Source organism: Neopelma chrysocephalum, unplaced genomic scaffold (assembly GCF_003984885.1).
Source record: "Neopelma chrysocephalum unplaced genomic scaffold, ASM398488v2 Primary Assembly neopelma1_211, whole genome shotgun sequence".
Lineage (NCBI taxonomy): Eukaryota > Metazoa > Chordata > Aves > Passeriformes > Pipridae > Neopelma > Neopelma chrysocephalum.
Window position 1 is genome coordinate 133779 of NW_020897873.1, and position 12241 is coordinate 146019.

The 12241-nt window shown below is 40.4% G+C and overlaps 1 protein-coding gene across 9 annotated transcripts in view; it reads right to left on the bottom strand.

Annotated features, from left to right (window-relative positions):
- PCNT (pericentrin) overlaps positions 1-12241 on the bottom strand; it is an 80763-nt gene that overhangs the window by 18748 nt on the left and 49774 nt on the right. For 7 of the 9 annotated variants that reach the window (XM_027703211.1, XM_027703210.1, XM_027703208.1 and 4 more), the window contains 10 exons: positions 11468-11638; positions 10120-10272; positions 9519-9689; positions 8151-9269; positions 5266-5790; positions 4437-4533; positions 3852-4006; positions 1395-1592; positions 972-1145; positions 69-264 (listed from right to left, as the gene is read on the bottom strand). In XM_027703211.1, the coding sequence (XP_027559012.1) occupies positions 69-264; positions 972-1145; positions 1395-1592; positions 3852-4006; positions 4437-4533; positions 5266-5790; positions 8151-9269; positions 9519-9689; positions 10120-10272; positions 11468-11638 (2959 nt within the window). The remainder of the gene's footprint in view (positions 1-68; positions 265-971; positions 1146-1394; positions 1593-3851; positions 4007-4436; positions 4534-5265; positions 5791-8150; positions 9270-9518; positions 9690-10119; positions 10273-11467; positions 11639-12241) is intronic. The other 2 variants (XM_027703213.1, XM_027703206.1) reach the window with 1 other exon arrangement.

Genomic DNA, 12241 nt, shown 5'->3' on the forward strand with positions numbered 1-12241 from the left:
CAGAAGTCAGAAAGAACTGACACAGAAGTCAGAAAGAACTGACACAGCAGACAGACAATAAGAGTTACCTTTCCTCCGAAGGTGGTGTTCCTGTTTGTTCCCGTGATCTTCTGCATTGGTAAGAGTTTCCTGTAGCTGCTGGAGCTTCTCCTGGTTCTGCAGGTGTGTCATGCGGAGCTGAGCTCGGAGGTCCTGGATTTCTGAGAGCAAGCTGTTCCGGTCTGAGGAGAAAAGGTGCTCTACAACCATCTGCCTCTGCTCCTCCTGGAAACAAACCAAGGCCTGTTCAATCCACAAGGCTATTTCCATGTGTTCTGCAAAGATAAACCCTAAGGAAAGGGTTCCAGCAGCAGTACAAGTTTTACACAAAAGCACTGTATGAAGTTTATGCTTCATATTAACTCAAAATGTTAACATTATGTAAGAAAAACCCCACTTCACCTTGTGAAATTAATTCTCCACACAAGAACACTTTAATACAGCTGATTTTTCCCCCCCCAATTTGAATTAGTGTGACATAATATTGTCAATAATATTGTCACTTTACATTGTTTAATACATAACAGTTACTACAGACCATCTGGCCACAACCTAAAAACTAAATATTATCATCAAAAAAAATCCCAGATTCAGAATTAGTTCAATATATATCCTTGGCAAGAGAGGTCTGTGAAGCTCTAGATAAATGGGAGGGAAGGAAAGAATTCTATCAAATATTTCTTACTCGCTATTCCAGTCTTTCTGGAGTCAGTTAAAATAACCAATAGGCTTCGTAGCACAATGTGCAAAGTTTGGGAAAAATGGTACCAAAGCAGAGACTCTAAAAGCCTATTGATCCCACACCATCTGTATTAATACACAAGATAAGATTTAACAACAGAAGCAATAAAAAAAACCCAAACAACTTTAAAAGAAATAACAGGGAATAAAGAAGTGATTTATGGGCAGAACACTTTAAGAGATTTTCTTACTTGCTGTTTCATTATATACTCCAGTTTTTCCACTAATGAACCTGCATCACCAGATGCAGGATTGGAGAAGTGAGACTTCAAGTCAATTTGCAACACACTTCTCTCCTTCTCAAACACGCTCTGTACTGCTTGCAGAAGTTCTCCTCTCCAGTCAGCAGCAACAGCTGAAGTTTCCTGTTAAAATAATTTTTTTTAAATGGTACCTCTCTCAATCTCTAACCCAGTGTCTTTCATACCTTTAATGTGTAAGATTATACCTTTTAACTTAAGCAGACCAAAAGTGTTTAAAGAGTACTGTTCGAATCTCAGAAACGAAAGAGTCCCTTACTCCTCTAAAACACACACACAAACCTCATAACAATATACATTTCTATACACAAAAAACCAGGTTAGCCTGCTTTAAAGGATATTTGATTGCCATACCTTGTCTCCTCTCTCTGCCACCTTGCCAAGGTAATCCCTCAGGGACTGGATAGCATCCAGCAGGGCTAAGCCCTCCTTCCGCCAGCCCTCCACCGCTGCTTGGGTCTGAGGAACGTTCTTCAGCTCCCTGAAACCAAAGGGATGTTCTGACAAAGCCAATATTTTGCGGCTCTCCTCGTACACCATCTTCAGCACAGCCTGAGAAGGTAAAAAACACAAAACAAAACAAACCAGAAATGGAAACAGGCATCAGCATCCTGAGAGAGTGCAAGAACAGGATGGGATAGCACTACGAAAATAAGGTAGCTGTGCACATCAACACCCTAATATGCAATTAAGCATAAATTATTAATATGCAATAATGCCAGAGGGCTGTACTTATTACTTTGTTGTTGCTGAACTATTTAGCTAACTTTCCTGGGAATAAATGAAATTCTGTCAAGTCTGAAGGCATGTAACTAAACCACCAGAAAACTGAATTATGTATTTAGACAACTTTGGCTTAATTTAGCCGATTATGTACAAATAACATCTCCCAAAATAATCAGTTTTAATAATTTACACAGTGGAAAATGTTTCCTCTGACACTGTCAGGCCAAATAATATATTTTAAATAAATTCCCTGTTCAGAAACTATTACATCATGCACAGATGTTTCCTGGCCTCTTTTCAAGGAAGGTCACTGGAGATTTAAGTCCTTTTCTTACACACATCTCATCAGAAATATCCCAGCTTCCACGTGAAGCTGTTCCTCACTGCTACTCACTTTAACAACAACAACAACAACAACATAGAGTACTTCTCTTTAACTCTTGATATTCTTTCCTTGCACTTAATTGAATGACTTAATTTTTGAACCAACTTGAGTTGCTTTTCCATCACTGGAACAAAAATAGTGATTACTTCAAGAACCAATAAAACCTTTAGTGAACAATAACATCAGAAGCACAGTAAAGCATTCAAATGAAACATTTAATAGTGGAATGTGCACTCAGATCTTACAGCCAGTAAAGTCTAGATTGATGATCCACAAAAGAAACTAAAAAAAATAAATCTGTTTCTTAAGGTAAAGTAAAATTCACTCTTCTATGATGTCTGAGACTACGCTTTAGAGAATTATTATTTTTTTAGATACAGAATCATAGAATGGTTTTCAGTTGGAAGGGACCTTTAAAGACTATATCTAGTCCACCTCCCCTGCCACGGGCAGGGGGGACATCTTCTATTAGTTCAATTTGCTCAAAAACCTAATTTTGAATGCTTCTAGGGATCTACCACCTCCCTGCACAAACTGTGCCAGTGCCCCACAGCCCTCACTGGGTGCTTCAGTGCCTCTCAGTAAGGAATCTCCAATTAATAAACACCTTATGTGCTTTTCTGGTAGCACTAGTTCTAATGCCAGTGGGTGGTTGCACCAGCTTTGCATGATTGGCTTTTCCTGGATCACCCCAGTTACTCCACATGCTCTTCTTTCTCCAGCCCTAGAGCATCATATCTGTTATGAAGGGCCCCTGCAGAGGGCAGGGGAAGGTTCCTCCTTCTGACTCGAGCAGTGATGAAGGCCCAGTCTCCTTCATCCTGAGTTACTGTGTCAGTCAGCTGAAGTGAGTTTGAATTCAGGCCCCAGTCTCCTTCATCCTGTGAGTTACTGTGTCAGTCAGTTGAAGTGAGTTTGAATTCAGGCTTGCCTTGCCCCTGCACTGCCTTACTGCACTGCACAAATCTTCCCACACTGTGCTGAGCAAGCTCCAAGAACCTCCTAAGCATATTAGGAGGCAGCACTCACTTTCTAGGAAGTGTATTTCTTCTAGTTTCTTATTACTCAAGAACTCACTATAACCTACTGCACTTACCAGCCTCATAGGTGAGAATTTCTCCCTTTCCACAGCTGGAATTCTTGGAATGGTTGAGAGCTTGTTCAGCTTGTTCACCGAACCAAAGTATGCCAGGCATATACTTCCTTCAACTTGCCTTTCTGACTAGAGTGAGCACTCACTGCTCAGCCTTCTGTGTATTCCTCATGCTCCTTGAACTGACTCTGAAATATCCCTCCACACCTTGCAAAGGTGTTTCCACAGCTCTCCATCACATCAGAATGAGAAGAACAGGCAGAGGAGTATGATCTCAGCTAGCTATGGTTGCTCTTGAAACAGCTTTCTGTGAAACCTCCAAGACAAACCCATAAAACAGATCAACCAGCCCTTGAACCACCACGTTCTGAAACATCACCAGTGCTGTCCTAGCACAACTAGTTCAGTTCTAGCAAGCACAAGCAAATGTCAGTAATTTTGCCACAAGAGATGAAAAATGACTCAAGAACCATAACCAACTCGAAGTTTAAAGCATTACAGAGCAGTTTTCAGTGTAAATGTAGCAGCTAACTCCATTTCCTGTTAGCACTTAGTTTTCGCTGTTCAGTTTTAATTTGCTGCTCTGCTTGCATTAATCACACATTACCTTCAGCTGTGGTGAAAGTACTTCCTTCTCTTTCACTGATTCCATAATATCTGGGAACACTCCCCGGTACCGCAGATAAGCCATGACACTGGCATCCAGGTGGTCTGATGTTTGGAGCTCCTGCTTTAGTTTAGCTGCCAAATTTGAGCTGGTATCTGAAGGAACAGATAACCCCCCCCACGCCCACAAGTGTTATAAATATGAAAAGAACCTGAAACCAGAACAACCACTTGCAAAATAACCATGATTTCTTCTCCCAGTCTGAATGCAGGGTCAGATGAGGTTGGTTGGTTAAGATCTTAATTAACTTAAACAAGTTAAAAGGCAGGAAGTTGTGTTTAGCACCAGAGAAAGTGCTGTAGTTAAAAATCAGGACAAACCCCCTGCCCCCTTCTCAGTATATAAAGATGAGAAGGTAAAAGCAGGCACAAATATACAAATGTTTCCAAACAAAGAACACCCTGCCAGAGGCACAGCTTTCCAATAAAAGACCTAAAAGTAAAAGAAAATGGGAGAAAGAGGAAACATAATGGTTTTACAATAAAGTTCACATAAGGTGAAAGGAATCTACAAAGTTAAACTTACTGCTGCCACATCCACTGCTCATCACAGATGCTCTTGATCTTACATCATCTTGTAAATCAGAAGGGGTTAAAGTGAGGTTATCAGCCTCTCCCATCTGCTTGGAAATAAAATTTTCACATTGATTTAGTTTTCTGAGTCCAGCTGTTGTTTTCTGCATTCATGATAACTTTTTTACTAGTGCAAATCTTAGCAAATGCCTGCTTGATCATAGTATTAGAAATGGCAAATACCACGATGAATGCAACACTGGTGCTCTCTGGAAGCCATTCCATCTCAATTTTCCCCCTCTTTTAACAGTCTTAGGAAACAGACATGTATTTATATTTAATTGCCCCTCAAAAGCAAGGCACAAAAATATACAACTGAAGATAAATTTTCTGAATTTCTGATAAATTATCTTCCTGCGAAATTACAGGATACAGACAATATATAAATACATATATACACACACATATAATATATAAAATATTTCCATTTAAAAAAATCCCTGTATTCTCCAATTTTGAAAGAGACTCTTCTAACACTCAACAACAGATGTTTGTAAGTAGGGAGCTGTTCCAGTACACTGAGTACTGTGGTAGCAAAGGTTTTACAGGTTTTAGCTCAATTCTGGTACATGAAGTTATCACACTTTATCAAGTTGATAAACTTTATCAAGTTTATCAGTTATTATCACAGTAAGAGAGGAATTAACAACATTACTGGACCCACCCCCAGCACTGTGTAGGTTTCTACTACTTGGAGCCAATGGCCCATCAAGGATCCCAGGGGGACAGAGCTGAGCAGTCTTGTTTAATAAGAATTAAATCAGACTGGAAATAACACTTACCAAAATCTTCTTCTGCATATCTTCGTCATCAACAGAATAGGTGCTTTCAGAGAAAGCTGGAGATTTTCTGTCTACTCCCACCACTGCATCCCCACTGCCATTGTCAGCCAGCCTAGAATATCCCAGTGATACAGAATTATCTCCTTGCAGGGATGACCTTGTGTGCATAATTTCAAAATCCATGTTTTCAACTTCTGACAAGGGCGTCAGGTGAAGCACTGGTTGAAGTTCCATGCTTGAATCTTGTTTTCTCATGATTTCAGGCGAGCCCCAGGAACACATACTTGCAACCAAATTCTGAAAGTCTTTTGAAATGTCTTTGTCTATGTCCAAATTGTATTTTGGAGAGTCAGGCGTTTGACGAATTTCCAGCATTTGCTGGCAATGCTTTTTCAAATCTTCATCCTCTTCAGAGCTGTGGATCATGTCCAACTCCTGAAGCAAAATATTTTCTTGTGATTGCTTAATCTGAGTTTTTGGATTTCTGCTGTGAGTTGTCAAGTCAAACATAACTTCATCTTTTTCCTACAATGAAACAACACATTAATTGTTTAATGGAATTTGAATATGATTTCACAAACTGAGAAACATGTGTTTAAAAAAGATCTTCTAAAATTGGGTGATTTTTTCCTTCAGGCGCTTCATCTAAGTAATTTTAAGCTAAAATTTTGACCTCTTTGATTCTGTGGCTGAGTCTAAACAATGCACTATTTGAGAATATATTTTAGTTTATTTTAAACCTGTCAACATGGAAATTTCATTTCATCCTCCATACCTCTTACGTTGTCAGATACAGTGAATAATTGTTTTCTCTCTCATCTTAGACCATCACCTTAATCCTTTTGTGTTAATCATCCCTCTTAGCTAAGTCCTAGCCTATTTTAAGCCTAGTGCTAGCTGCAAGTACTTCCCTCTTCTCACTGCTCCTCCAGCTTTCATTTTAATACATTTCCTAATTTTCACACTGTTTTCACTTTTGAACCCAAGGATAACTGTATGAGGGTTCTTTGCTCCTCTAAGAATGCTGCAAATATTGTACTTTTTCTAATACCGGGATAGGCAGATCCATAGGAAAAAGCCTATTGTAATGAATGCTTGAAGACACAGTAGTTTACTTACTTTGACTCAACACATTCTCCAACTTTGATGACCATCCCTCCTCAGCCTACTTTAAAACTTTTAGCACTTAAACTATGGAAATACATAATACTGGCATACAGACATCAATTAAACATTTCAGAATCTGAGTTTCTACTCGAAAAATTATTTTTAATAATTTTGCCCCCAGAATTCCAGCAAAGCTTTATGTCCCTCAAAATTTTACCAGCTCTCTCTTCACTGAACCCTAAGTTACTTGTGTTCCTTAAACAGGGATCTAACAATCCCTACCTGTATAAGCAACATGGTCCAGTAGCCACCAGACAGAAGTCTGCTGCCTTGTGCAGACACATTCAGTGGTCTGAAGTATATCAGTCTGCACAGGTCATTCAACACTCTTCCCACTTGTTTCCTTTTCCTGAGGGATTTCTGGGACAGACCCTGAATGTACAGTATCCCCTGGGCAAATGGCACTGATGCAAACTAGAACTTCAAGGCAGATACAAATACAAGCACCAGGAACGCTCTTCATTCCCGCTTTAAAAATTAACACGTCATTTCACATGGTAATTATCCTTTAATTTCTTTAAATAAGTCAACCGCCTTGAATGTTTATATCCATATCATACTGCCAATCAGGACCCCCAAAATCCACATAAGGACTCAAACTCTTTTTTCATACAACCCCTCTTACTAACACTTATCACCTCTGTAAGCCAGCCTTAAAAGACAGTAAGTTGATGCATGACAGACTACTACAGCTCTTTGAAAAAAGGATCACCTGGATCCTACTGCTCTCTAAAATTGAGCAATTGAGTTTAATAAGATGAGGGTATTTGGAGCAAATGGTTCTAGGAAAGATTCAGAATAATTACAAGAGTCACAGATTTCTTAAAAAAAAAAAAAGGAAACATGAAGTATTTTCAAGTAGTTCTCCAATACAGCCATAAAGGATGGCAAACACAGTCTTGGTAGCTCATGGTGGGTTGATCTTGATTGGCTTGCAGATGCCCACCCAGCTGCGCTCTCACTCTCCCTCCTCAACAGGTCAGGAGGGAAAAAATATGATGGGAAGAGCTCATGGGTGGAGAAAAAGAAAAGGATATCACCTACTAACTACTCTCACAGGCAAAATAGATTGTACTTGAGGAATATGTATTTAATCTATTGCCACTCAAATGCAGCTGGATGGCAAGAAACAGACAAATACTGAAAGAGTTCCCCCCCCACCTTTTCTCCCCAGGCTCTCCTTGACCCCAAACTCCTCCTCCTTCCACCTCTGTTCTAGCATGGTCTTTTCCATGGGCTCTTTCTCACACTTTTTTCCCCCCTTACTCCTCACTGCCTGTCAAGCATTTTGGTCTCTGAAATACGTTTTTTCAGGCAGTGCCACATATATGGATAGTGGGCTTGGCTGTGTCCTGTGGTGGACACAGCTGTACCCAGCATGGAGCAGCCCTGGGCCCCCTGCACCTCCTTGCAATCCCCCACTGCCATCTCCTTGCAATCTACACCCAAAACATACCTTAGGATCCATGGTCAAAACCACATCCAGCTCAGAAAAGCTGGATAAGGTTTCTGTGGGTGCTTGCCCTATTCTTAGCCCTTCCAGGCATCCACTTGTAGCCATTGCTGGAGAAAGCAGAGACAGACAGACCCTTCAACTGACTCACCACAGCCATCCTTATGTCACAGTATTCACCTTCTCCCTTTCTAACAGCACACAAAAGGATAAACTATAAGGCTTTACACAACAAAAAAATACTATTAAGTAACAAATCATATACCAGTTTAGCAGTAGGGGAAGCCAGTACTGGGAATGACTGATCATTATTTGCTTCCAGTTCTTCTAATTCCTCCATTCCCTTTTTAAGGGCTACTCCTTTTCTTTCTCTCTGGCAGAATGGTTTGAGAAAGGTAGTCCCTTTGTGACCTAGTTGCTCCTTTAGCTGGTGTGACTCCAGCTGTGAAACTTCAGCTCTCTCTGATCGTAAGGCTTCAAGCTCTTTCATGTGGGCCTTGATTTGATCTTTCAGTTTTGCAGTGCTACCTTGTAGTTCCTTGATTTCTCTCAGATAAGCTACTTCTTTCTGATTCAGTGCTTGCACCTGGAAATCCAGTCTAGAGACTTCTAATTGAAGACTATAAACATCTTGTGCCTGACTTGCATCTCTCTTTTCCAACTCAGTTTGGAGCTCTGCTGCCTTTTCTGTTAAATACTGCAGCTCGGTGCTGTCAGCTTCTCTTTGATCCGCCATCGTCTTAATCTGCATCTCCTTCTCTAGAATATTTGCTTCCTTTTCTCTCATGGTAGCTTCAAGTTCTTGAATTCGAGATTCAGTAACCTTTGTTTCAACCTCTCTCTGGGACAAACGTGTTTGGGAAAGGCTGTATTCTTCCTGAAGTGCCTCATGCTGGATCCTCAGAGAGGCCAGCTCTGCAACAAACTGCTCCGATGACTCTCGCAACTGTTGGCATTTTTTCTCCAGAATTTCCACTTCCATTTTGAACTGCAGTTCCTTCTCTTCCAGTTGCTGCTGCAGAGCTTGTCTAGCAGCTGAGACAAGCTCCAGTTCCTCTTGAAGTTCTCTCACTTTGGAGAGTAGTGATGCACTGCTTCTGTTTGGATCAGGATCACCCTGACAATCCACCAGTCCCTTCTTCAGCTCATTCTGAAGGTTTTCCACTGGCTTTCCCAATGCAACCTGATAGAAGTCATCTTGGTTGTCACTATCTTCATGACAAACTGGTCCAAACTGTGCCAGCTCTTTTTGAAGCTTCTCAATTACTCCATGGAGTTGCTCCACCTCTTCATCCTTGTCCTTACGCAGCCTCTCCTGGTCAACGTGAAGGTGCTCGACCAGTGATTTGAGTTCTTCAATTTCAGATTTTTGGTCTTCCACAACCTAAACAAAAGGATAATGACTGAATATTACTGCATGTAGACACAATTACTATTGCACATAGAGTTTACATTTTTCTTCTGAATCACACGTTCAACACCAGGAAGAACTGCACGCTTCAGCTGGTAGCTACTAAAAATAATCTCTACTTTCCTAAGAGAGTTATCAAACAAATTTCATTTACCATAAGATTCTGCTCACCTTGCTTCCCCCTCAAAAATCAAGCAATGAACATACAGTAAGCACTCTTACTTTATTCTCCAGAGCATTCTGTAGCTCGAGCTGGAGTCTCTTCATCTGCTCATTCAAGTGATCGATTTCTTGATTCTTTTCTTCAAGTAGTGCTTGTGGGAATGACAAAGCTGAGGAATCATTAATACCCAGGTCCTGACTTTGCTTCACGTGAAGTTTTGTTAGATCCTCCTGACCAGGAAAAACAATAATCTCATTAGAAAGGACTGACTTCCTCTCTCAACCTAATGGCAGAACAGAACTAGGGGCTTTATTTAAACATTCTCCTCTACACTATAACATTGAAGAACTCAGGAACACAACTACAGCTATTTTATTTGAGTTTGTACCACCAGATTAGACTGCCACAACCCAGAAAATTACCCAAGCTTCTGATTTAAATCAAATGTAGAAGATAATGCTACAAGTATGAATCTCGAATATTGGTGGGCTTTGGTTCTAAAATACCCAGCATTAGTCTTGTAACAGTAATGCAATATTCCCCTGGCAAGAGAAACAAATCAATTATCTGTTTACAACATCATGAGATGATGACTATAACACTCCAGATAGAAGGTTTCTGACATTTTAGCCAGTGCACACTAAAGCTAAGGAAACTTACCTTCAAGTGTGCATTCTCTGCCTGGAGCTGGTTGATGCTGGAAGTGCTAAGGTTCTTTTGTATCTCTAACTGCAAGTTCAGCTGCAATATCTCCTCGTTTTTGCTGCTCAAGTTATCTTTATATTGTTCCAGTTGGTCTAGCAAGCTTGCAATCTAAAAAAAAGAAAATGCATAGTTGTTTCAATTAAGTCCTCTTATTTCAGTAGAAAAGATAAAAGTTCATTCACTGTCTTACTTAATGACAAAAGTAACTCCAGCAATTTCTATGATTTGAACTCTAATCAACCTGCACTAATGGAATACCTGAGACATAAAAACAGAGTGGGAAACTTGTGTTCCAGCTCCTCATCTGCAAAACCAAAGTACTGCAAAGGTGGGTTTCCATTTTCTTTAAAAAAAAAAAACAAAACCTAACTGCTCACATGAGATATGTTAACCTGTACTGTGAACAGTCAAGGCTTGACTGATGTAATTTGCAGTAACAATAGGAGACATATTAGCATTGGATGTCCAACTGAATCACAAGCAGTTAACACAAACACCATTCTCCTCCTCCCAGAAGACAAAAACTAGCATTGAAGTGCCAATCCCAGTAAGAGACATCAAATAGATGAGTCAATAACCACATATTCCTGTGTTTGAAGGAGCAGTGGAAGCACTGTGATTTTGCCATCTACAGGTTTTATCATCTCTTGCTGTAATGGGTAGCAAGGTATAGGGCCTTTGGGAATGTGACCATTGAAGTTAAACTTCCTAAGAGACACAGAAATTCCATCTGCAAGAAATCAATTTTTATTATCTTACTGCTCTTGAAAGAATGGTGTCAATTGACTGGAGGATCATCCCATTTTTCTTCGTTGCACATCCTGAACTGGATCAGATGTTTCTATATCATAGATACTATAATAATTATGTAATAATAATAATAATATAAACATACAGCAGGGTTGTGTATGCATCTGTGCATTTAAATCCAATAGAAGTTGCAAAAAATGTGACAAGAACTATCCCTCAAAGTCAAACAAAAAGCTAACTACCTTCTGCTCCACTTCCACTTTGGAAGGAAAGGGAAATCAGTTTACAACTGACACTGATCAATCAGTCTCAAAGCTGATGTGAACCATCACAAGACAGTTGCCAGTGGGAAGGGAGATGAACACAGAACAAAGCAAGAAAAAGGAAGGTTAGTTAAGGCCAAAGCACAGAGAATTCTGGGTAAGAAGGCACATTTATTAACACGTTAAATGGGTTTTGAATGGATTAAATTCCCACCTATAAGTGTGTACAAAATATTTATGCAATTGTAAGAGCACCTCAAGAGTCTGCAAGATGCTACTAAAGCTCTCACCTCTCTCTCCTTGGCCTGAAGTGCTTCCTGCTCTGCCTGTAGCTGCTCCTTCAGCACAGGGGCAGAACTGCCATCCACTGGCACTCGGTGCCTTGCTTCATCCAGCTTAGACTGCAGGGCAGAGATCTGGATCAGGTTATTGTACTGCTGCTGTTGCAATGCCTCTTTATCCTGGAAAAAAAAAATCATGTTAGAATTAATTGCTGTCAATATAGAAACCTGCCTCACCAGAACAATGCTGCCAAAACTTCATCGTCCCTGACAAACCCAGTACAGGAAAAGCACATAATCTCAATGGCCCATAAAGAAATAGGAATTCAAAACAATTCAATGTTTTAGCTCTCTTAAGTTTTACTCCTTTATTTTTTCTAATAAAAAAAAAACTTGCCAAGAGCAGCACCACGGCCTCCATCCACTCCAAGGCAGACAGAAAATGAACAGACATGGCTTTTGTATGTGTGGATAAAACCACAGAAAGGCTTAAGCTGGGAAAGGTCTCTAGAGCTCCCTGGTCCAGTGTCTGACTCAAAGCAGAACCAACTCGGCTCTGCTCAGGGAATTCTGACACGGCAGAGGCATCACTGCCACTCTGAGCCCCCTTTTTCAACATCTGGCTGCCCCCAGTAGGACCCCTTCATCCCACCACTGAATTGGGATTCCCCTTGCTGCAGTTTATACTCATATCTTCTCATCCTTTCACTGTGCACCTCCAAGTCTGACTCCACCTTCCCTATAACCTCCTATTATGTGACTGTAGGCAAAAAGATCTCCACA